The 27,568-nt window shown below is 40.0% G+C and overlaps 1 protein-coding gene across 1 annotated transcript in view; it reads left to right on the top strand.

Annotated features, from left to right (window-relative positions):
• slc2a15a (solute carrier family 2 member 15a) overlaps positions 1 to 27,071 on the top strand; it is a 60,473-nt gene extending 33,402 nt beyond the window's left edge. The window contains exons 8-12 of the mRNA XM_049601217.1: positions 671 to 781; positions 5,802 to 5,903; positions 9,656 to 9,731; positions 16,750 to 16,877; positions 22,800 to 27,071. Coding sequence (XP_049457174.1) covers positions 671 to 781; positions 5,802 to 5,903; positions 9,656 to 9,731; positions 16,750 to 16,877; positions 22,800 to 23,054 — 672 coding nt within the window. The 3' untranslated portion in view covers positions 23,055 to 27,071. The remainder of the gene's footprint in view (positions 1 to 670; positions 782 to 5,801; positions 5,904 to 9,655; positions 9,732 to 16,749; positions 16,878 to 22,799) is intronic.
• The last annotated feature ends 497 nt before the right edge of the window (positions 27,072 to 27,568 follow it).

Below are 27,568 nucleotides of genomic sequence, written 5' to 3' on the forward strand. Positions count from 1 at the left end.
GTCTGTTTTCAAAATACACACACTAAAAAATATACACATTATGTTGATACAGCACCGCAAATTGACGTTTTTTTTCCTTCAACAACAAACGCATGTGGTTACATTTAGGCAACAAAAGCAGATGGTTGGGTTTTGGAAAAAGAACAGGGTTTGGCTTTACATTCATACAGGGAGTGAATATCCACCATCTAGCTCGCCCACCTTACATTCCTCCCCCTTTACACCCACTCTCCTGTCACAGTAATAGTGTCTTCATATCTCCTCTGGTATATGTATCGAAGGAACTCAAGCTCCACACCAGTGCTCCAGGAGTTTGTCGTAGGTGTAGGCCTCTATGATACTAAATAAATGCAATGAATACTTTTGTTCTCCTCAAAGTACTCATGTAAAAGTGATCATGTTACACACAGTGAAAGTAAGAAAAAATAAGAAAAAAATGAGAAAAACGAGAAAAGTAGCAGGAGAGCTGCTGCAACAGACTGCCAGTGTCTCTGTGCCATCTTACCATATAAATTTCTCGAAAAATCACACCGACCCCTTTATTCATTTTTGATTGTTAGTTCCAACATTTTCTAAGCAGATGTCACAGGATAGCACAGAAAAATACTATTTTATTCGGATTACAGCATAAAATGGATTTCACCTCACCTAACGTATTTTTCCACCACAGATCTGGTTCTATACCAATGACATCTTTAAGAATGCGGGTATCCCAGCAGCAGAGATCCAGTATACCACAGCAGGGACAGGAATTATAGAGATCATCGCTGGACTCATTGGGGTAATGTTGCAGCTGTATTTTTATTTTTGGTATTGTGTCTAGAAGGTTATTTTAGTAATTGATTTACATAAAATGATTAAATGGATATCAGTCTCATGTCTGTATGTAACAGAGCTGGATTCAGAATGTGGTAAGCTTAGCTTAGCATAAAGACTGGAAGCAGGTGGAAACAGCTAGCCTGGCTTGATCCCAAGTTCACATCCAAAGCTCTCTGATGAATGATTTCTCATTTTTTTAATACATTGAAAAAAAACAACAATGTTTTCTATGCAGTTTTTTTTGTGACATCTTTTAAGTGGCGAATTTGTCAGAGCTGGAAAGTGCAATTGTCCACAACTCCATCGTCACGGCCCTGTTGATGCTTCCTCATCCAGTAAACGTATCCCCTGAATGAAACCTTTGAGCTTGGGGAAAAGGAAACAATCCTAAAACACCTCCCTACTCACCTGGTGCAACAAAAATCACCTGGAGCCAGGTCAGGTGAGTAGGGAGGTCTGGATGTGGAAGCATCAACAGGGCTGTGACGATGGAGCTGTGGAAATGTATGTTGTCACAAAAACGACCCCTTAATATTTGTTATGATTTCCCAAAACTTAGGTAACATTTCTCATCCGTGTGCTGGATGTATGGGCTCCAGCAGATTGACCCGACCGACTGGACGCCATCATCGCAAGTAAAACGGACAGTACGCTGCGTTCACAGTGCTATGTGGATATCGGACATATCAGCACTTAAAATGTGGCTGTTGAACTTCAAAATCTGGCAAAATTTATCGCTTTTTTTTAGTTCCTATGTTCCCTGAAGGCACTGTGACTCATGATTCTACACTCCTCTCAGTTGAAGCCACGCCCCCCCCCTCCCCCCCCCCCCCCACGCCACATCAGGGTCAAAAGTCTGAAACTCAAAAAACAGACTTGAAACTGAAAAAAAAAGATCTGAAAGTGAAAAAAAGATTTGAAAGTGAAAAAATACAATTTGAAACTGTAAAAAATAAGATCTGAATCTGAAAAGATGAAACATGCAACTGAAAAAAATAAGACCTCAAATGTTAAAATGCATATGGAAGTGAAAAGTGAAAATTAATTATTCATTCAAAAGAATTACCAAAGTGAATCAAAATTATATTTAACCTGAAAAAAAAAACCGTTTCATACACTTATTTTTATTTTGAATACCTTGTTGTATTTTTCAGAATTCAAGATCAACACATGAATTTTCAGTTTCAAATTTTATTTTTTCAAGTACAAAACTTTTGACACTAATGTAGCTCCATACAGACTGGAGTCCAACATGGAAGCTAAGCAATGTACTGCTGTAGAGGAGTCAGCAACAAAACATATTTTAGCCATCTAAAAAAGTCCCACCTAAAAAAATCAATACCAGTTTAAGGTTACGCTCTACTGAGAGTACTGTCACTGCTTTAATCAAATCAAATCAAATCAAACTTTATTTATATAGCACTTTTCATACATTAAATATGCAACACAAGATAAAAACAATGAAAAATCCGCCCCTCCCACCCCCCACATATAACACACACACGCACTCACACACACACACACACACACACACACACACACACACACCGCTCCCTAACTATCATTATAGTAACATGGTAGGGCACTGAGGCACCAGGTGAATTACAGTAAAAATCACCTATGGGGAGCCATCCACACCGAGAGGCGCCACAGCCAACGGCCACAGGGAGTGCCGCCACAGAGACCACCCCAACCTAGATAGGCCGGGGTGGACTCCACACATAGAGCAGAGCTCCCCAGTCCTCTGGGACTGAGGGATCTCCAAGATGACGTCCCCGCGGGCAGACCGGACACACCTCCCAGTGTGGAGGCCCCCCATGAGGAAACACTGGAGCTAAAAACTAAAAGACAATAGGGTAGGATAAAAACAGGCATAAGATAGAATAATTTAATTTTTTTAATTAAAAATTAATAATAATAAAATGCCCAAGGATTTAAAAGTAGATCATTAAGAACAAAGAACAAATAAATAAAATAGAAAATAAAATATAATAAAAGAACAGTAGAAGAAATCAGTTAAAAGCCAAATTAAAAATGTGAGTTGAGCCTCCTTTTATAAACATCAACAGTCTCTGCAGTCCTGATGCTCTCTGGCAGGTTGTTCCATAAGTGTGGGCCATAATCGCTGAATGCAGCCTCCCCATGGGTTTTTATTTTAACTTTTGGAATGATTAAAAGGCCGGTGCCAGAGGACCTCAGGATCCGCGAGGGTTGATATGATGAAAGCAGGTCAGATAAATAAGATGGCCTAAGACCGTTAAGACGTTAAAAAACGAATAAAAGAACCTTAAAATCGATCCTGAAACACATGGGGAGCCAATGCAGTGATCTTAAAACCGGTGTAATGTGCGCCTGCCCTCTGGTTTTCATCAGCACAAGTGCAGCTGAGTTTTGAAGTAATTGTGGATTGGAGATTGTCTTTTTGGGAAGACCAGAGAGCAGGGCATTACAATAGTCTAAACGACAAGGGTCCATGTCATTGGTTCGACAGCCCATTGGTTCGACATCCCATTAGTCCGACTGTCCGCGGTGCTGAACGGCTCACAGCGGGTGTATGGTGCACCGCGACCGGCTTGAGGCGGAGCAGGTTCACGGCTTATGTGTTTGTCACTTTCTTTTTCATTTTAACCCACACCATGATCTTTTCCTGACCCTAACCAAGTGTTTTTTTGTGCCTAAACCTAACCAGACCTTAACCACAGGGCATCATGATGATTTCGGAACGGACTTAGGAACAATGAGTTTAATATGGTCGGAACAATGGGATGTCGAACCAATGGGCAGTTCCCAACAACAAGAGATGAAAGCATGCATCAGCACCTCCATGTTAGCCTGAGAGAGAAACGGGCAGACTCTGGCGATATTCTTAAGATGATAAAAACCTATCTTTGTTACATTTTTTATGTGTGGAATAAAACTAAACTCAGAGTCAAAAATGGCGCCCAGGTTCTTTACATGTTGTGAAGGTTTAAAATCTTGTAGTTTTGGTAAAAGTTTCTCTCTCTTTCCTTCAGGACCAATAACTAAGACCTCTGTTTTGTCCTGGTTGAGCTGTAGGAAATTCACTGCCATCCATGACTTGATATCTAAAATACAGTTTAAAAGGGTATCAGTTGGCTTTGTGTCATCAGGAGACACGGCGATGTACAGCTGTGTATCATCGGCGTAACTGTGGAAGCTGATACCGTGCCTCCTGATGACGTCCCCAAGGGGAAGCATATATAAATTAAAAAGAATTGGACCTAAAATTGACCCTTGGGGCACCCCACACCTAATTTCATGTGTTCTGGAGGGACATGTATCCATACTTACAAAGAAACATTGATCTGTGAGATAAGAGCTGAACCAGTTAAAAACAGTACCAGAGAGGCCGACCAGGTTTCTGAGTCTGCTGAATAAAATGTGGTGATCTACTGTATCAAAAGCAGCACTTAGATCCAGTAGTACCAAGACTGTGAGTTTTTGTGAATCTACATTATACCTGATGTCACCTGATGGTTCATCCTAAAACCACATTGATATTTCTCTAAAATATTGTTTCTATTTAAAAAATCATTTACTTGGTTAAAAACCAGTTTTTCTAAAATCTTACTTAAAAACAGTAAGTTGGATACAGGTCGGTAATTATTAAGAGTGTTTGGATCTAAATTACTCTTCTTCAGAAGGGGCTTCACCACTGCCGTTTTAAAGGAAGTGGGGAAGACACCCATCTGAATCGAGCAATTTACTATATTTAAAAGTTGTTCCTCAAAGAATCCATAAAATGTTTTTAAAAATGATGTGGGAATTGGATCTAAAAGGCAAGGTGTTGGGTTTACCTGGGAGAAAACTCGACCAAGTGTCCTTGTATCAACCAAGGCAAAACTCTCCAGTGTTTCCTCAGGTAAAAGCCACTGTTCAGGTGTGTTAAGAATTACATTGTGTTGAGATAAAAGACTGGATCTGATATCATCGATTTTACTTCTGAAGTGGTCTGCAAAGTCCTCGCTGAGAGCGTCTGTTGGCATCTTGGATGACGTATTAAAATCATTGTTGGTTAAAAGATCTATGGTGGAGAAAAGGTTGTTTAGGGTTGTTTTTATTATCTGTGATAAATTTTGAAAAGTGGGATATTCGTGCCTGTTTGACTGTATTATTGTAGGTGAATTGTTTGCGTAATATTTCATAATGAACTGTCAGTTTACCTTAATGTCAGACAGTGATTTTCATCTGGAAAATGAAGCCATTCTATCATTCTCTTCAAAGCCAGACTACATTGAGAAAAACAGTGATTTAACATTGCTGAACACAAGAGCTGCCTACCTGCTTCCCTGGTGCAACGCACTGACGCCTCTATTCCTCAGTATAGTGGGATAGTAACTGTACATTTATGTGTAAACATATAAAAACTCCCATTAGCAATGTGAGAACCAGCATTATTTTGGTCATGTCCAGCATTGCATGAAATGTTGCCTTATTTCGGATGCCTCACAGAGGAGATAACAGTGCACACTGACATCACAATCTTTACCCTGGATAGTTTCACATTAAGGTCCATTTTCACTCCCCTGAAATACAGTTTGTTTGTGGACAAAAGGCCAAACACAAATTGAAAAAGCTACATATTCAAAAATGTCTGTGGACTAGGCCTAAAACCACAAACTGCAATTATTACTGTCTGTTTGTCAATCAAAAAAGATGTAATATGTTTATCAGAGAACTGTAGAGCTGTTGGTAGGTGTATTGCTGACAGTCAGAGTAGTTGTTCCCACCTGCTTCTTTATGCTAAGCTAGGCTCACCACATGGTGACTCCAGCTCTGTTCTTAAAACACACACTTGAGACTGATTCTATCTTAACATCTGACTCTCAGAAAGAAAGTAAACAAGTGTGTTTCCAAAATATTGAGTTATTCAGATACATTAAGGCTCACTGATGGTGTTGCATCTGTAGTATGTATTAATTTAACAGTGTCTGACAAGATCTCTGTGTCTCCTCCTGTAGTGTTTCTCCATAGAGAAGCTGGGCAGGAGGCCTCTCATGATTGGGGGTTTTTCCGTGATGGGCATCTGCAGTGCAGGAATCACAGTAGCCCTCATTTTACAGGTGGGTGTGTGTGTTTATGTGTGCGTTTCCCTAAATTCTTGAGACCTAAACCTTTTCCAGTACAGGGAGATGAGGATGAAAGGCAAAAGAGACAGTAAGCAAGCTCACATTTCAGCTACTGCTATGTGCCCTTTAGTATCAGCTGAGCTGCTCAGTCAGCCACAGCAGGAATGTAGTTATTTTCTCTGTGTGCATATAAGGAAACATAAAAATGAATCTCAGAAAATGACATACAGTATGGTTATTTCCACTGATTACAATCCCAGTCAGCCCGAGATCCACAGGTGCATTGTGCAGCCCTTACAGCTGTATGTGAGGACTTATATTAGCTATAGTGTACTTGATAGCATAACTGTTGCAAAATTGCACTGATGTTCCCTGTACTGTAGTAACTATATGCCGAATTATCCACAGAGGTCTGTTCCTCTCCAAAACAAAAGAACCAGGGGATTTAAACCAGTAAAAACACTGAATAAAGTAGTTTCACATTACAAATCAGTGTTTCTCCAATGCTGTTTGGCATGTCAGAGACGGGCCACTGTCCCACCACCAATGTGTGCTCACCTGGCATTTTCTTATAACCTAGTGTTTGCTCACCTTATTCCTGATCCTGACATTCAGGAGGTTTTAACCATGAGCCAAATGACCACAGAGGTCTTTTTCCTCTCCAAAACAAACACCCAATGATTTATAGTATAATACAATACGATATATACTTGTAAAACTACAGAATAAAACAGTTTCACATCAGAAATGAGTGTTTATCTGATGCCGTTTGGAATGTCAGAGATGGCCCGTTAGCCTATCACCTGCTAGACTATGCTCACCTTTTTTCTAGTACTTAAGATATAGATGTTCAAGAGGTCTCTTGCTCGAAAGCAGTTTCACATTTAAATTCTGTTTTTTTCCAACACTGTTCATCATGGAGGGGCTGCTAATTACAGTGGCTGGCACAAAGATGTCCCACTCTAGAGTCAGTGTTTGGTTTGTCTATTCTGGCCAACTGTAGAAACAAGGCGGTGGAACATGGCGATCTCTGTAGATGAGGACCTGCTCCTTATATACGTAGATATATATGGCTCATTCTGAGTTAAGGAAAACACACAATTCTTATTCTTTTCTTATTTCTTATTTCAGGTGATTATACACTTAAAATACATACTAATTATATTTTATTATATTTTATTATATTATATTATATTATATTATATTATATTATATTATACACTGCTCAAAAAATAAAGGGAAGACTTAAATCACCCATCCCAGATCTCAATGAATGAAATATTCCAGATGAAAATCTTTACTGATTACATAGTGTAATTCATTGAGAACAAAATAATGTCAGAACAATCCATGGAAACCAAAATCATTAACTCATTTAGGACTGGATTCAGAATCATTCCCAAAATCAAAGTGGAAAAATCAGATCACAGGCTGATCCAACTTCTGTGAATTTCCTCAGGACAACTCATAATGTGGCTCAGTAGTGTGTATGGCCTCCAAGTGCCTGTATACATTCCCTACAACATCTGGGCATGCTCCTGATGAGACGACGGATGGTTTCCTAGGGGATCTCCTCCCAGACCTGGATCAGGGCATCCGTCAGCTCCTGGACAGTCTGTGGTGTGATGTGGCAGCGGTGGATGCTACGATACATGATGTCCCAAAGGTACTCGATTGAATTCTGGGGAACAGGCGGGCCAGTCAATAGCATCAATGCCTTCGTCATCCAGGAACTGCTGACACACTCCAGCCACATGAGGCCAGGCATTGTCATGCATCAGAAGGAACCCAGGGCCCACTGTACCAGCATATGGTCTGACAATGGGTCTGACGATCTCATCCTGGTACCTAACAGCAATCAGGGTACCTCTGGCTAGCACGTGGAGGTCTGTGCAGCCCTCCAAGAATATGCCTCCCCAGACCATTTGTGACCCACCACCAAACCGGTCATGCTGGAGGATGTTGCAGGCAGCAGAACGTTCTCCACAGCGTCTCCAGACTCTGTCACATCTGCCACATGTGCTCAGTGAGAACCTGCTCTAATCTGTGAAGAGAACAGGGCAGTAGCGAATCTGCCAATTTTGGCGTTCTCTTGCAAATGTCAATCAGGCTGCTCGGTGCCGAGGTGTGAGCACAGGCCCCACTTGTGGACGTCGGGCCCTCATGCCACCCTCATGGAGTCTGTTTCTGACAGTTTGGGCAGAAACATGCACACGAGTGGCCTGCTGGAGGTCATTTTGGAGGGCTCTGGCAGTGCTCCTCCTGTTCCTCCTTGCACAAAGAAGCAAGTAGCGGTCCTGCTGCTGGGTTGTTGCCCTCCTACGGCCCCCTTCACCTCTCCTGGTGTACTGGCCTGTTTCCTGGTATCTCCTCCATGCTCCTGACACTGTGCTGGGAGACACAGCAAACCTTCTGGCCACTGCACGTATGGATGTGCCATCCTGGAGTAGTTGCACTACTTGAGCAGCTTCTGTGGGCTGCAGATACCGCCTCATGATACCACTAGTGGTGAGGACACTGGAGAAATGCAAAACTAGCCAAGAAACAACCAGAAAGGGTGCAGAGAGGGAAATGGTCTGTGGCCACCACCTGTAAAACCATTCCTAAATAGAAGTTGTCTTGGTAATTTTATTTAACCTTTATTTTACCAGGCAGATTTGCTTGAGATCAAGTGATTTCTTTTATGAGCAAGGCCTGGCCAAAATGGCACCATTAGAGAACAAAACATAATAAGACACACATAAAGAAAAAGCACAGACATGAGAAAAAGAGAGAAAGGCCCAGAGTCCTATGGAGGGGTTATGCCCTACAAATACAGTCCAGTGGGGGAAGGGGGAGGAGGAGGAGAGGGCTGGATGGGGCAGAGGAGGTGGCAACAGGGGATCCTGAGGAGGAAAAGTTCATGTTAAACAAAAACTGAAAAAACAGTGCACCACAATACACACTAAACGAACACTTGTGTGATGATAATAAAATAGTATATATATTATGTATAATAATATATTTTGTGTGTGGATACCCCATTTTTTCCTTCATTGTATGCTCTTGCACCTGGCCTAAAAATTAAAACAAGTATCTCTCTGCATGTAATCCTCATTGATCTATTTAATCTTCAAAACCAAAACAGATTGTTTGCATCTGTTAACATAGTGCTGTTTTGCATCTGAACACATTAGACAACATACACACCTCCAGGCAATGTAGAGAGCCCAATGCCTGAAACCCATGCAGACATGAGAACAAACACAGCCCATGCAGACATGAAAACAAACACAGCCCATGCAGACATGAGAACAAACACAGCCCATGCAGACATGAGAACAAACACAGCCCATGCAGACATGAGAACAAACAGCCCATGCAGAAAGGCCCCATCTCTTCTTCTTTCAGTCACTTTCCTGTCCTCTCTTCCTCACTTTCTCCAAGTTACTTTCTAGTAGGGGACAAGTGGAAGTGAGGGAGGAGAGGAGGGAAGCAGAGGGAAAGACAAATGAACACATCCCAGATGTTTAACAGGGGAATGAGTGTGGGGAGTAACAGCTGGGTCTGTTTCACTTTCACTTGGCAGAGCACACTGTATTCCTGCTTTGCCCTGTGGAACAATGATCTACATGAAGGGCCACGTAGCAGCAAGCTGAGGTGTGAAGCTGTGTTGGAAAGGGATGGAGTCAAGTTTCCAATTAGAGAAAAGAATTAAATGTGATCAGACTGACTTCTCCATGTTGTGCTGTTTCTTCTCCCTACAGGCTCACCTATCATTCATGCGCTACGTCAGTGTCTGCTGTGTAGTTGGCATCATCGCTGGCTTCTGTATCGGTCCAGGCAAGTTGCTCTATGTTGCATGTTAAAGGACTATTATGATGTAGACTTAATTCAAGCTACGCAGACACATTTGATGGTGGAACCTCCCGTATTGTTTTGCACTACCAATATCCTTCCATGCGGTAAACAGGACACCATTAAACAGACCATATCATTAAGCTGTTCAGGGTATAGTTTTGCTGTCGTTATTCATATTACATTCTGTCAGCGGAGCGATGAACAGATAACTGCAAAGTAAAATAAGCAGGAAAAACAGGAAGGAGAATTCCAGGCATGCACGCCGCTACTGTATATTTAATGGAAAAAGAGTTTAACACTTTATAAATACTTTACAAAGAGAAGCACAGAACACACTGTCAGCTACCTTCTAGTACCTTCATCATAATGGAAAGTGCAGATCATTTTCATTAGCTATTAATCGGTTGATTATTATGCATCCGCGCTAGTGAAGGGGTTAAAGGGTTTTTTTGGGGGAGTTTTTCCTTATCCACTGTGAGGATCCTAAGGACAGAGGGATGTCGTATGCTGTAAAGCCCTGTGAGGCAAATTGCGATTTATGATATTGGGCTTTATAAATTGATTGATTGAGTGATTGATAGTTGTGGCCAAAGGCATTATGTTTTCAGGTTGTGTATCTGTCCATGCCATTCTCTTGGACGCAATATCTCAGGAACATCTGAAATAAACTTCTTCTAATTTGGCACAAACGTCTACTTGGATTCAAGAATTATGTTATTGGATTTTGGGGGTCAAAGGTCAAGGTCACTGTGACCTTGCATCCATCTCATTTTTGTGAATACAATATCTCAAAAACACCATCAGAGAATTTCTTCACATTTGGCACAAACATCCACTTGGACTCAACGATAAACTGTTTAGAATTTTTGGGTGAAAGGTCAAGGTCAATGTCACCTTGCGTCCATCTCATTTTAATGAACACAATATCTCAAGAGGGTCATGAGGGAATTTCCTCAAACTTTGTACAAATGTCCACATGGACTCAACAATGAACTTACTAGAATTTGGTAGTCAAAGGTCAGAGGCAATGTGACCCCACAAAATGTGTTTTTGGCCATAATTCAACAATTACTGCCCTGATCATGACAAAATTGGACACAAATGTCTAATACTTTTCTGGCCATTAATCAATGTCATAACTCAGGAACATATGGGAAGATATGTGGTCAGATCAGTGGCTTAAGGTAGTTATGCCAGACCCTAGTGACCCTATTATGCACATATCATCTTGTCACAATGTCAGAGACTTGACATTAAATAACATCAACATACATATTACCCAGCAATCATAATTGCATATCTGTATATAACAAAAATACAAAAAGAAAATAAGAAATTAGGAAATTATTAATTTAATTTAACAAGTTTAATAGTTGATTCATAGTTGTAGAATATTTGATTTATAAGATAATTGATTGGTATATGGGTTTGCCTTTTTCAAGAGCATATATAGCAGATGGCGGTATTTTTAATTACATCAGAATTCTTCTTCCAATACAGGCAGATTTTCAAGATGGCAATCAACAATAAGGGCCTATTCTCACTGAACACATTGTTGGAGGGGCCACTCTCTCCAGGGCCCCCCACCTCACAGACCCCAGGGCAACTGCATTACCTGGACTGTCTGTATTTATACCCCATTGTCAGATTCTGAATCTTAGGTGTCCATCTTGAAACTGTGCTGATTGTATTGATCTTCTGTGCTGCCAGGGGAAGATATGTGTGAAACATCCATGTTTGCACAGACATGAATGTAAACTGTAGGTGCAAGTTGACTGGTTCCCAGACGCATACAGCTGCAAGTGATGACTCTAGTTTTGTTTTTTTTTCTTCAATACAGTCAATTATTTGGTCCATAAAACATTACAAATGTAACGAATTACAAACGAGGCCCTGGACACACCCATGCTTTGGTGTTCTTTACAGACCACAAGTAGTATGCATAACGTGAAAATTATGCTAACTGATGAACAGATACATGCAGACCAGCATGTGGATTTTAGCTCCACAACATACAAAGACAAATTTCTATTTGAAAACATCCCTGGTTCTTAATTATTTCATGTGTCCTAAAGTGGTTTTTCAGCTGCCATCCCCTGCAGAGTGGATGAATCCTGTTGATATTTTAGGATATTATTGTTAAATACCGCACTGGCCACGTGTCAACATGATGACATCATGATGCCATTTATTTAGGAAGACAAAATGTGCAAGTTACAGCTGTAACATGTTACATTTGAGGTGACTCTCCCCTACCTATGTTAAACACACATTTTGGATTGCAATGGTATACAGAATGTATATTATTATCAGCCAGAATGACCCTTAAGGGAATGAAAATGGAATGGTTATTTTTGGTTGAACATACATTTTATTACTATAATTGAAACCTGAAACCATTTTGTTAATAAAAGTATGTGTAAAAATCTCCCCTTTGAAAATAATAACAATAAAGGGGAGATTCTCTGTCAAGTTGCTTTTATTCCCCAAATATCATAGATAAGCAAATGTATATGGTGTGATACCCAGCAACTTTCATAACACGGTATACCTTAAAACTGGTATATCGCTGCACCCTACACACATGTTTTTCCTATTCAAGCTAGACCTCTCTTAAATTCAGCTCAATTCCATTCAATTTTATTTGTAAAGCTAACTAAAATAGCAATATAGTAGGAATTCAACTACAGATTCTATTATATGATGGACCACCGCAAACCAAAGTTTAAGTGAGTCATTGTCCACACAGGCAAATGATCTCTTTGGACTTAAAATATGGAAGCACATGCAACAACACCACCAGATATCAGCTCAGCTGCTACAGATAAACTTTTTTTTGGTTAATATAAATGCAAATGAATAAACTGTACATGAATACAAAATCACCTAAAGAATGCAGAACCATAAATGCCAATAATTCCAGCGTCATCGCAAGGTGAATCTCAGCAGCACCAACACAGCAGCAAAGCTGAACTGAGAAATAGCGAACAACAATGCAGCTACAGTATAACTAACTTATTGCCATTAATAAGCAAACACAACCTGTAGTGATCTTAGTAACTGGTATACTAGCGAGTAAAAATGTGATGATTAGTGTCCTGACAGAGTGATGGTGGTCTGACAGCAAACACTGTCGTGCTATCTGAGCCAACAGCTGATCCACAGTTGAATACACCAGTTGACCTTGAGTCTCAAAAAGTGAACAGCAGGCAGAAGAGGTAATGCACTGTAATTATTTACTCCCTAAATAAGTAATCCAAAAGTGTAAGGTGAACTGGGCCAGTAAAGGGGATTGCAATTAGTGTATCAACAAAGCTACCAGTAATTCTGCATAACTATAATTGGATGTTACTTGCCACACAGCTTTGAATGAGCATACCATTGTGAAGTATATTGCGAACAACAGATTCCAATTAGCCAATACATGCAAAACCTCAGTGCTCTGCCTGAACTAAAAATTTAAGAAGCTGGAACTTTTTTTTTTTTTTTTTCATTTCTTAAAATAATAATAATAATAATAATCCTGCCAGTTCAGTAATTGGCAAATCATTTTAGCCCCTAGTGTGAACTGTCCACAATGTGTGTTGTGGATGATCCAACATTATCAGGACACTGTCTGATACTGGAATATTTGCAATCATTCCAGTTATTCACTACAATGAATTTAGGTGGACACAGACAACAAATAAAACCAACACTATCTGGCTGGAGAGATACGACTACAGAGAAGTGAAGACGTGTATGTTTGGAATTTTAATCAGATGTGACTGCAGCGGAGAAGGGCTGATTTTACTCTTTTTTTTCTTAAGTAGAACACATTTTAAAAATGAAGGTTACTTTATTCTGCACTCTCTGTGTGTCACTTCTGCAATTTCCAGATGATAAACAAAACCTCTGAAATGATTAATATGCAGAAGTTCAGGTTCCAAGAGGGTTGCCGGTTCGATCCCAGGCGTGGGAGCCCTTCTGTGCGGAGTTTGCATGTTCTCCCCGTGTCAGTGTGGGTTCTCTCCAGGCACTCCGGCTTCCTCCCACAGTCCAAAGACATGCAGATTGGGGACTAGGTTAATTGATAACTCTAAATTGTCCATAGGTGGGAATGTGAGTGTGAATGGTTGTTTGTCTCAATGTTTCAGCCCTGCGATAGTCTGGCGACCTGTCCAGGGTGTACCCTGCCTCTCGCCCGATGTCAGCTGGGATAGGCTCCACCCCTCCCCCGCGACCCTCAAGAGGATGAGGCGGTTAGAAGTTCAGGTTCCTTTGTGTTATTGGATGGCTCCCTCTGGAGGTCATACACTAAAACATCCTAAGAGTTCTGTAATTTCAGGAAAGATAGAGTCCCAGAGCTCAATCTAATTAATTTTCATATTGATGATATGGCTTGTCAAATCTGTAAACTGATACTTTATCAATAGTATTTGCAAGTGTTGATAGCCACCGGAATCACATACTGTACATGTTGTTCACTTACAATGAGTGATAAATATTGTTTTTCTTCATGCAGTTATGCATTCTGACCATCCATGTTCTATGGCTTCCTAATGGATAATATAATGCATAATGCAGTTTTAATGATATAATAATTAAATATTAGTATTGTGTATTGTTTGATATATGACTCTTGCATACACACACTGGCCTGGCCCTTATCTCATCATCCGTTCTCTAATTAGCCTTTCATAACCCTTATTGGTGTGAAAGATGATGCATTAGCATCAATAATATTTATAGAACTGTTGCTTGCTTAACAGAGGAGACTAATCTGTGCTTCCTTTTTATAAAAATGCACAAGGTACTTGATTTGTGAAAACAAAATGCTGCTTTAACTCTAAAGAATGGAAACCTGAAAGGAAATATGTGCAAAAAATATGTTAAATCTTACAAGATCTGGAGTGACGTCAGATTATTAGATATTTAAGCAATATCACATGGGAGGGAGTGCCGTTGTACTGAAGATCAGCATGGCTGATTTGGTGGTAGGCACGAGGCTGCAGGCCAAGCGCTGAAGATAATCATAATTGTGCTGATATTCAGTGCGACAGCATGACCTCAAGTGTAATATTACTTTTATACAACAGTTCCATTGTTGTTCCGTGGCATTTATCAGCAATAAAAAGCAGCAACAGGTTATGATTTGTTTGTTTATTTAATGATTTATTTGGCCCCGCCAATACAAATAGTTCGGCAACTGGACTGAGACTGGACTGTTGCCAAGCAAAACATAATCATCCCTGCACACTTGCTTGCATCTTTGTGAAAAGTAGGTCTATACTTTACCATAGACCAGCTACTTTGTATCATGTAGGCTACATCTGTACGTTTCCATTTATTTTGTGACCAGTGAAATACGTCTGTTAACAGATGACACCCTTCCTCCTTTTCTGATCATACATTATTTAACTGAAATGTTATTCGTGGTAATATGTGTCATTTTGTGGTAAAAGTTTAAGACAGCACAATTTCAGCTAATTAACAATTAACATAATTAATGCCTCAGAACAGCTGTAAAGCAGACTGATTCATGCATAGTTAAGTCCAAGTTGCTGTTATAATGTATATCAGCACTCATGGAATGCTTCCCATCCAATCAAAATGCTACTCAATTAATGTCATCAAATTCTATGTGATTTGACCAGAGATACCTGCTCTGTTGTTGTGGAAGATGAACATACAACTCACTATATAGAAATAAATTCAAACAAATTTTTAGTTTTCTCAGTTTGGGGTCAGATATTATAAATTCATTACAGAAAGCCGGCAGATCTACATGTACATTGTGATATTGTTTTGTTGTATGGTTTGTTTGTTTGTTGTTGTTGGTGAGTCTGGTGTGGAGGATTTATATCCTGGAGCCGAAAATTTTCATTAAATTTCATTCGTTTCAGAACTGACTGGAAGTGCTAAGCTTGAAATATGTGGGCATAATGAAAGACACAATCACACTGCATTGTGGGATTTGTCAGATCAAGGGTTTTTGGAGCTTCACCCATAAAAGGAACTAAAAGTCATGACATCCCAGCCTCTGCTGCACACATTTTACCCTGCTTTTTAATCTTTGTCTCATGAGCAGTCTAATTGAGGTGCAGTACTAAATTACTAACATGCCCCTTTCAATGAGTTCACTTGGTAACTTTTTTTTTCATATGTGCTGTAACTGTCACTTTGTTCACACAGCAATAAATGAGAAATCTATGAAAAACATTATACTCCTCTACCTGCTCTCTTGCCTTGTAGCATTTTTAATGGCCTTACTACATGTGAACAAAAACAACCAATCAGAGCCAAGGAGTGTGTAACGCAGCTGTCAATCATGTTATTCACTGCTCATGAACTGTGGTCAAACTGTCAAACTAGGCAGCGCTGATCAAATATGGATCAAGATTCTGTTACTGCATTGCATATTTCTCTCCTCAAACATATTTTAGTGACTGTTTGATTGTAAAATGAGAAAGTCTGTGACTCAGCCACCATGTTGGAGACAGTTAAACAGAGTATCTAGCGCCGCCCACAGCTGGACCAACTTTCTCATTTTACAGCTTGACAGTACACTAAAATATGGTTCTGACAGTTTAACCACAGTGTTGCAGAGTGACTGACATGATTGACAGCTGCTTTAGACACTCCTTGGATCTCATTGGTTGATGCTGACCATGCCGCTGTCTGATTCTGGCAAATGCCATTAGAGGCAATAGAAAGAGGAGGGAGATGATTTTTCACAGACTATCTTGGTGCTTCTCAAAGTCGAGAAAGGATCCTTAATTGGCTAAAGTTCAAGGGTGCTACATCATGGAGTCCTGCCAAAAGGACCGAGTTCTCTATTTTCAAGGTCCCTTCCTTGGAAGGACCCTTGACCCTGTCTCATGCACTCCTTTCAGAATATAGTGACATTTTCAGGAGATAGGATGCAAAGTTACTTTCATAAAAGTTACCACCTGTATCTTCAACAGCAGTGTTTGATTTGTATTGATGTTTTTATATCTTGTGCTTTTATCTGTTCCAGCGGGGGTTCCCTTCCTGATCACAGCAGAGCTGTTTAAACAGTCCCACCGCCCGGCAGCCTACATTGTTGGAGGATCACTCAACTGGCTGTCTAACTTCACTGTTGGCTTCGTCTTCCCCTTCTTACAGGTGAAAGCTATACAATGTGCTGCCCTGCATAAGCTTTTCTCTTTTCTAAATGTTAAAACCATTACGAGTGCTCTGGCTTATCAATAACCAAAATTGAATTAATATGTTTTTAATGGTGTGTGTTGTATTATGTCTATTGTATGTACCTCTACTGTACTTGGGAGGAGCTGAAGGGAAATTTATTCTGAGGTGGACAATAAATTCACTCTAATCTAGTCTAATGTAATCTGAACTGGTTAATCTCATCACTGACTCCCGCCTTGGTCTGGTTCACACAGCTCCCAATAGAAACTGCTTGTTGTTTCTTTTGAACCGTGACTTTCATTGAATGATCACAGAGCAACTTAAAAGGGGTCCATGTCATTGGTTCAACATCCCATTAGTCCGACTGTCCGCAGTGCTGAACGGCTTGCGGCGGGCGTATGGTGCGCCGCAACCGGCTTGAGGCGGAGCAGGCTCACAGTTTATGTGTTTGTCACTTCCTTTTTCATTTTAACCCACACCATGATCTTTTCCTGACCCTAACCAAGTAGTTTTTGTGCCTAAGCCTAACCAGACCTTAACCACAGGGCATTGTGATGATTTCGGAACGGACATCGGAACAATGGGTTTAATATGGTCGGAACAATGGGCTGTCGAACCAATGGGCAGTTCCCACTTAAAAGATCAAACAAACAGCAAGTTTTATTTTTCATGCGTCCCATTTGTAGGGTTGACACCTGGGCTCATGCAGGGCAGACTATGCTGTAGTCACATAGCTAGTTTGTAATTTAGTCATGAATAACAGAGTATCTTGTTGTTCTTTGGTCTAAGAATTTCTGCCCTGTCATTTACTGACAGAACTTTTCGAATCTCGTCATCTCTCCAGTTAGACATTTTCGTTGCCATCTTCCTGTACATGGCCCTTCTTCTTCACATTCAAATGTTTGTTTTCTTGCGGCCCTCGTGATATAAACATCATCAACATGCCCACTCGCTTGCTGTGAATTCTCCAGACAGTGCTGTATTCACACATGAGTTCAATCAGACATTACACAGACTCTTCACTTGGGAGATGGCAGGATAAAGTTTGTTCATTGTTTGAAACAACTGATTCAGAAATTTATGTTTTTCACATGCAGCTCCTCCAGATTATGTCTAGATTATTTCAGGTTTGCACTGCATGTGTAAAAAGGGTTTTCCAATTGTTGCATCATGAGTCCCACCAAGGTCTGTTGATTTTGCAGTCACAAAACTGCACAAAACAGTGTGCTGTGGGAATCAACTGCTCATAATCTGATTCTGAGGCACTGACTTACTGTGCAGACAGACAAAACTAGGAGACATTCAAAAATGCTGTAAAGCTCCATGAGCTGCATTTGCTCCCTATCAGAGGCCCAGGCACTCATAGGGCACTAAGAGCCCTTTTCCACTGCAGGAAAAAGGATACTTGAAGTTAAATCAAATAACTGAATTAGAGTTATGACTGTGTGGCTTTCCCATTTTTTTAATGTTTTCTCGCAAACCTTTATCTCATTAACAGGGTGTTTTCCCTCTTCCTTTTTTGATTGAGAGAGAGAAAGCTGTAACATGCAACACAGACACCTGGCCATGAGCCAACCAGGGACGTTACAGTTATCTGATCTTTACCGCTAGGCTACCAGATGCCCCTCTTCTTCCTTTTGTTTTAATGAACTGGTTGTCTTGGCTGATACAGATGCAGTTGTGACATTGTGGCTACTTTCATGATTGTCCTTGTAGTGATGATGAGTCACTTCACCAATCCCAAATCAGCAAATTTGACCATTGTCACCAAGGCCAGTGAAGAACAGTGAAAACAAAAGCAGCACATGACAATGAATACATGTTTCTACCCTGCACTGGAAAAGGGTTGTAAGTGAGCCCAAAGTTACTGTCTTCCTGAGTCCCACATGGTCCCAAAATGATCAACAGCGCTGTACAGAGATCAGCTGGGGCTGGTTGCACCAACAAGGTTTACACCTGGTCTGAAGCTAAGTTGGTCATAACTTGGCATTCTAAGTCAGACCTCATAGTTACACCGGTTGCACCATCGAGGCTTTAGCCCTTTTCTCACCAAAACTGTGCATAAATCTTACGCCTAGTCCGGAGCAGACGTGGTCAAAATCTCAACCATTTGGATAAGTCAGCAGCCTGAAACACAACATAGGAGCCACAAAGAAAACAGCAATCTACTAATCACATTAGCTTCTTGTGAAAGTTTCCCTTTTATCCAGCTAACTTACAAACATGATCACGCGTCTTGTCCTTCACTTCGGCTAGTTGAACGAGCGACCAAACATTCACCGGTGAAAAGTGCACTGCTAATGTTAGTTATCAAGCTAGATAGCTAGCTAATTAGCTGCAGCACACTAAGCAGCAGCACATAAACTTACCTGCAAATGTCACTTCGGTCTGTTAAGATGCTGATGTCGTCCTTTGTCTTGAATACTACTGCTAACAACACACTGTCTATGGGTTATAAGCTACTGCCAAGTTTTTGTTTATCTTTTCTCTCCTTTCATATTACCTGTGGAGCTCCATCTGCCAGCTGCTGTCAATCAAACAATGAGACATGCCTCTGCTGTACAGCTTTATAAATCTTTGTATCCTGATGAAATTTACTTTTCTTTTTCTCTGATCCTTCATAATTATGTCACAAAGGATTGGGGCCACACTAAAGAAAAAAAAATTAGAGTCGTAAATCTACAAGAATAAAGTCATAATATTACATGAATAAAGTAATAAATCTACGAAAATAAAGTTGTAATATTACAAGAATAAAGATGTTATATTACAAGATTGAACTTGTAATTTTATGACAAACTAAGTCACAGATTAAGTCTGTGAAGTTGGGTAACATGGTATAAAAAGCAACAAAGTGTGTGTAAACAGTGTTGGGAGTGACAGTAATATATGTTGTAGCAGTACCAAAGTAATATAATGTGTAACTAGCAAGATTTTAGGTGATATTATTACATTTACAATGTCACGTAACACATTACCACCTGAAAACTGTTTATTGTTTTCATTTTTCATTTATCCACACAAATCTACACCACTCCCCTTCTGCCACCAGGAAAAAAATAACCCCTGAAGGTTGTTGTGTCATATACAGACTACATTATAGGAGGGTGCCGCTGGTGACGGCACATCTGGGTGATGCTGTACTGTGCCTTATCATGTTCAATGTGTTTCCATTGATATACCTACAACACATCGCGTTATGTTTTGCATCCTAAGGCTGCTGAAAGCATGTGTGTTAGTATGTTGGATGTGTTTCCATTAACATCCCCTACAATGGTGGAGCAACACTGGCACACAGTCCTGTTCCTATGCGTAACTGTCTGTCCTGTCCTGCTGTAGCTGACCGGCAAACCAAACTGGCAGGTGGGTCCTCCAGCTCTGGTGTATTCATGTGTGCTCCGTGTGCACAGTGATTTACTCGCACACCAATTAATATAATTCAATTCAATTCAATTCAATTCAGTTTTATTTATAAAGCCCAATATCACAAATCACAATTTGCCTCAGAGGGCTTTACGGCATTTAACATCCCTCTGTCCATGGCCCCTCACAGTGGATGAGGAAAAACTCTCCAAAAAAAAAAAAAATCTTATTATCGTAGATTTATGACTTAATTCTTGAAATCCAAGTGTTTTTTTTTTTTTCTTTAACATGGCTCTAACATCCTCCTTCGGATACGTTGTGACAGATGATAAATGCTTAGCCACACATTAGCAAGACAGTGGTAGATTATCAAAAATGTATTTCAGCAACACATGCGCTGCTTGGCAATTGCCATAGTTGCTGGATATTCAAATGAACTTCCATCGGTAAGAGTGTAGTTAAGACTAGGATTAAGTTTGTTTGGTGCAACCGACTTAAAGTCCATTCTAAAGACATTGCAGTTAGGACTAGGCTTAGTAAAGACCAGTTGGTGCAACCTCCTCCTAGCCTGGCGTTGCCAGACCCAATTTGCAAAACCTGAATGAGTCTGGACACAGAGTGTACATTTCCTCTATACCCAAAGGGCGGTATTAACAACTGTCACTCAAGTGCCCCTTCACGCAATTTGAAAGACGGAAAACCAATCAGAGTAAACGAAACGTGTGACATAGGCTAGCACAACGCCACTGTAAACAGACCAGCATGCAAGTGCAGCGTGCAGCAGAGATTAGCTGTGATGATGTCTGGGAAAGAGTGTAGCCATCTTTGCGGATTTCCTCCTCACTGTGGACTCCGAGTTGCATGGCTGTGATTCCCGGTCTGGTTGCTTCCCTGACCTGCTCCTCCATGAGAGCAACTAGCGGAGAAACAACAATAGCCACTGGATTTTCACTGAGGTCCCATCTTTTTCCCGATCAACGGAGCCAGTTGGTAAATTAAACTTTTACCAAACCCCATAGGAAGGACAGCAAACACATCTTTTTTTTCAATAAAAGCTTTCAAAGAAAATGTACATTCCAGTTCTTTCAACACATTTACCATGGCAGTTTCAAAATCAGTAGACATTTTGGTTGTTTACAAAATGCATTCGCTCCGCTCCTTGTCCCTCCTATTCTGATGACGTGCCCGCCCCAAAGTAATAAACGGTTGTGATTGGCCCGGTAGGCTTTAACCAATGCCAGAATGCGCCTTAATGATTGCATGGCCAGACTGATCCGCGGATTGAAATCAAATATGAGCTTGCGAGATCAGGATGGTTTCACCAGGCTAACCTACTCCTGGTGTTTGACAGGAACTGGATCAGGATCAAGATGCCATGATGGACACTGCCTGAGTGACTTATTAACTTTTTTAGGAATTTAAAGACTGTTTCAAATCAGTATCACAATGTGCTAATGTTGCATTTACTGGGATGTGGGATGGATGCACAGACAGAAAAGATCACCATGTTCACAGCACAGGATAACTCAAGAGGTTTGTATAATTACAGAGTTGGTCAAATGAAGGCTGCATATACAGTGAAAATATATTGACACTATACTGTATCTATTAAATTTGTGTGTAATGGCCTTGAACAAAGAAGCACACCAATTAATATAATTCAATTCAATTCAATTCAATTCAGTTTTATTTATAAAGCCCAATATCACAAATCACAATTTGCCTCAGAGGGCTTTACGGCATTTAACATCCCTCTGTCCATGGCCCCTCACAGTGGATGAGGAAAAACTCTCCAAAAAAAAAACAAAAAAATCTTATTATCGTAGATTTATGACTTAATTCTTGAAATCCAAGTGGGTTTTTTTTTCTTTAACATGGCTCTAACATCCTCCTTCGGATACGTTGTGACAGATGATAAATGCTTAGCCACACATTAGCAAGACAGTGGTAGATTATCAAAAATGTATTTCAGCAACACATGCGCTGCTTGGCAATTGCCATAGTTGCTGGATATTCAAATGAACTTCCATCGGTAAGAGTGTAGTTAAGACTAGGATTAAGTTTGTTTCTAAAAAAGTTATTAAGTCACTCAGGCAGTGTCCATCATGGCATCTTGATCCTGATCCAGTTCCTGTCAAACACCAGGAGTAGGTTAGCCTGGTGAAACCATCCTGATCTCGCAAGCTCATATTTGATTTCAATCCGCGGATCAGTGATGTGTGGTATGTGCTTGATTTTCAGGCACTTCTGTATTGTGACTCTCTGAGTCAGATATATGGAGCTTTCAAAGAGTCTGAGTTTCCCAGTCATAATTACAACTTGGATGTTGATTTCCAACCTCATGCTGCATCATTTCTGATATATCATCTTATGAAGCGCTTGAATTCTTAACCCTTTCCCTCACTTTGCTCTCTATTCTGAGTCCACTGCTGTAATGCAAAATACTTATTGTTTTTAGATTGACAGTTCATAAATCACTTGTTTCATGTTGTCTTAATCTAATATTTCTATCCCCATCTTTCATCTAACCATCAGATGTCAGCAGGGTCTTACTGCTACTTGGTGTTTTGCACCATCTGTCTGGCCGTGGCAGTTTATGTCTACATTGTGATCCCAGAGACCAAAAACAAGACATTCATGGAGATCAGCCGGATGTTCTCTAAGAAGGAGGCAGTGCTTGAGACCCAAGGCCTGACCCACGTGGACCAGCTAAAACTGAAGAAGATGAATGGCTATGGTGGTATGGAACATACTTCACTGGAGTTCGACAGTTCTTCTTCTGTACCCTAACTGAGCTCCAGGTTTTCACTGGGACTGCAAAACTATTCATTACTTCTCTTTGCCATTCCACCATTGTAATATGTACACATTAACCAAACACCACTTAGCCTGGACTCAGTGGGCTCTGGGAGGGTGTACTGTAAATCAAGCAATTAATATACAGTGCAGTATGCAGTTCTGGCATTTGCAGTTGTTTATTAATTATTTTTTTCAGTCTGAGCCATTAAAGGAAAAGTCCAGCTAAATTAAACTGGGTCTTATTTTCATAGATTTGGCAGTTCTTCCTATCAGTACTAATAAAATTGTTTTCACCAAACCACTAGCTGAGATCTGGGACCACACTGACATCACTAAAAGGAAGTCTGATAGGACAAGAAACAGACCATCAGACGGTTGGAAACAAACCTCCAAGTTAGGCATTTGGATGGAAAATCCATCACAGTTCATAAACTTACTTCCTGCTTGATCTTTGACCTACTGTACTTACTGTAGTTGAGCACAGTTTTCCTGTTCAACAAGGGATTATTAGCAATACTTCAGGTGCTCTCACTTTCAGTTTGCCCTTCAAATGAAGTGGTTTAGATAAGCTTAATAAACGTTTGGTTAGCATTTTTGTGCAACTTCACTGTATAATTGTCACCATATTCCCAGATCACAACAATTACTTTGTTGAGTAAAATGTGATCACAGCTGTTAGGAATGATGGACAAACTGCAAAAATAAGATGCAAGTTGTAGTAAACCACACTTGTGCTTTAATAAACTATGAAAACAAGCCTTCCATGGGAGGCAAAGTATTTAAGAGAAAAGCTATGATTTCTCTCAACTTGGCTCTAATATTTTGTAGTTTAGGCCAGTGGTTCCCAACTGGTGGGTCCAAAAGTTGGTCACAGGTCCATTCTGAATGGACCACAAGTGACTCATGAACATGACAAGTTTGTAAAAAAACACACTTTCTGGTGCATAGCTGTTATTTTGAAGTGCCATTTCCTGCCGTAGAGTACTGACTAATGGACAGCTACTTGACAGAGACAGAAAACTAGCTCGACGATATGGCCAAACGGAAGTATGCTGTGAATATATTAAACTGTGTAGACCTTGAACTAATGACGAAGGAGAAAATCTGGACCCCATGGTTTGACCAGTTGGGAATCACTGGTTAAGGCCATCAGTTTAATCTGCAATAATGACATTGCACTCACCAAAGTGATTGCCAAGCTCTCTGAATGTCGAGATAAATATCATCAAAATGTCATCGATAAAAATAGACCGGGTAAATGGGTCAACCAACCGTCATACCATTTAGTGCTTTATATTTTAAGAATGAAGACACCATCTTCCAACATAACTATACATACTATACTACATAAATAATGATGGAATATGGAAGTCTGGATGAGATCAGCACAGCTGCTAAACTTGCTAAAAATTTAATTACAGAAAAAAACTAGACTTAGGTTTCCCTTACAGTTTATATCCATGTCTGTGAAAACATGGATGCTTCACACCCAATGTCCCCCAGGCAGCACAGAAGATCTATAAAATCAGCACAATTTCAAGGTGGACACCCAAGATTAGAGTTACCATTTCAGTATCTGACCAAATATTTTCCCTTCTGTATCTGAGATATGACATTGAATAATGGCCAGAAAAGTGTTTTATGCATAACATTATGATGTCACAGTGAGGTTGACCTTTGACCTTTTGGGTATAAAATGTCATCACTTCATCATTTTATCCTAGTTGACATTTGTGGGAAGTTTTCTCATAATTAGTGTATGAATTCTTGAGTTATGCCTAAAATCTTATTTTGTGAGGTTACACTGACCTTGACCTTTGACCACAAAATTCTTATCAGTTTATTCTTCAGTCCAAGTGGACGTGCGTGTCAAATTTAAGGAGATTCGCTCACGGTCCTCTTAAGATTTTCACAAAAATGAGACAGACAAGGACACAGTGACCTTGATCCTTGACCACCAAACTCTAATCAGATCATCCTTGAAGAAATTCCCTCAAGGTGTTCTTAAGATATTGCGTTCACGACAATAAGATTTATGCAAGGTCACAGCAATCTTAACCTTTGACCCTTGACCACCAAAAACTAATCAGTTCATCATTGAGTCCAAGCTGACCTTTGCGCCAAATCTGTAGAAATTCCCTCTAGGCGTTCTCGAGATATCACATTCACGAGAATGAGATAGACACGGTCACAGTGACCTTGACCTTTGACCTTTGACCACCAAAAACAAATCAGTTCATAGAGTCCAAGTGGACATTTTTGCCAAATTTGAAGAAATTCCCTTGAGACATTCTTGAGAAACCTTGTTCACAAGGATGGGACGGACGGACGGACATCTGAGAACATAATGCCTCTTGCCATGGTTATTGCTGCAGTGGAGACATAAAAATGTTAAATTGGCATATTTCTTTGATCATCTTGAAAAATGTTACCTGCTTCCATCTATCTATAAACTACACTGGATGTTTTTGATGCATTGGTTACCAGATGGTCAGTTTTGAAATGCAGCTTTTCAACACCAGACACTTCTGTCATTGGGGGTGGGGGGGTTAGGTTTTCTATCCTGGCACTTTCCTAAAAATTTTTTGTTTGAAATAAAATGGGCATCACTAGCTGCAAACAACCACATATCTGTATCCATTGTTTGAATGCAAGCAGTGCTTAAGCGATTTACATGGGTGTCCCACATGTCACCATGAAAACACAAACCATTAAACAACAAATACATGTCAAGGTATTAACTTGGGCAGACTCAACAAAACTATTGGAGCCTGGGCAGAAATTAACATTTTAATATAATTTTTTTTTAATCTTTAAACATTGCAGTAAATATAATCCATTGTGGGAAACCCTGATATTTATGCATGTTATTTTATTGTAAAGTTACATTTCTTGTTTATATTTTCCCTTGTCAATTTACAGACTGTACAGTAAAATGTGCTGAAATTGTTTTGTACAAACAGCAAAATACAGTTTGTTTAAATACATGGAAATGTGCATGTCTTTTTGAATTGTTGAAAGATAACTACATTAATTAAACTAGAAAACCACTCGGGGAGCGCAGACCTCCGCCAAGCAGCTTGGATTTCCCGCCATTTTATTATTTTATCCACTTCGCTTCAACCAATCACCACCAAAATTCATCTTCTTCAATTCATCATCTGTTCCTTGTCCCATTATCAACCTTTCCTGAAAATTTCATCAAAATCCGTTCAGAACTTTTTGAGTTATTTTGCAGACAAACAAACAGACCAACGCTGGCGAAAACATAACCTCCTTGGCGGAGGTAATAATATTGTAGTACTGTGTCTGTGTGTTTTAATGACTGATTGTTAACAATTTCTCTAGTAGCACATCCCTTTCACGATTCCTTAGCATGGTGAAGAGCGGGACAACAGCTCCTGGTAGGGTTTCTCAAAGCAAAACGGTCTCAAGGAAAGACCCAGACTGAGCGATTCACAGATCCTATGAATCAGACATGATGGAGATGAAGCACCTCATCCAGAAAAGGAAAAACCGGGGCACCCCTGTGAGTAATCTGGTGGCCAGGCCTTGACCCATGTGGCTCATGGTGCTGCTGGCCTGTGGACCAAACACTGACAGGCATAGGTACTGAAGTGGTGTGAGCCAGGCGGCAGGCAAGGGCGAAGATCTATACTGATCCCTGGCATCACAGACTGGCTTAAGGGACACTGAATATTACCTCTTTGGCAGGGACAGAACTGGAGTTGATGCAGGAAGAGGAGCAGTACCCACTACTAGGAGACAGGGTCACCTCTTTGCTTAGCACTGGTTCAACAGCCAAACTCCTGGAGAGTAGGGCTGGGCGATACAACGACTATGTACGATATCTTGATATATTTTTAAGCAAGATATAAATTTAGACAATACCGTTTATATTGATATAGGGTAAAGTTGCGTAGCATCAACACACTCTCCACTTTCAAATCCTGCTTAAAAACTTTCAAATAGCCTATTCAGTATGACTCCCATCCACCTAGCCACATATGGGGTGCCGTTTGTAAAGTGGCTCACGCTGAAAATAACATCAACATTTTGTCACATTTAGCTTCAAACAATGTTTAAAAAAGTATTGTGAATTTTTTAATGTCACCTTTTACCACATTTACAGTAATATTTGTTAACTTAGAAATATATTAAATAGTTAAATCTAAATATTAAATGTGGCACCTAAATGCTAAATTTAAATGTTAAATCTAAATATTAAATCTAAATCTAAATGTTAAATCTAAATGCTAAATATAAATATAAATGTTAAATGTAAATGCTAAATGTTAAATCTAAATGTTAAATGTTAAATCTAAATGTTCTGGGTGAAACTAAATATTTAGCTAATATGCAAATTCACACTGCCGGTCACCGGAAGTACCAAAATAAAAGCTTGAGATGGTCAGACTGTGTTTATAGAATCAAATAATGAATTAAAACCAGCTTATCAGGGGAAATGGACACTTGAACATACATTAGCGTGATAATAACTACCT

This window comes from Epinephelus fuscoguttatus, linkage group LG16 (genome assembly GCF_011397635.1).
Source record: "Epinephelus fuscoguttatus linkage group LG16, E.fuscoguttatus.final_Chr_v1".
In the NCBI taxonomy this organism is placed as follows: Eukaryota; Metazoa; Chordata; class Actinopteri; order Perciformes; family Serranidae; genus Epinephelus; species Epinephelus fuscoguttatus.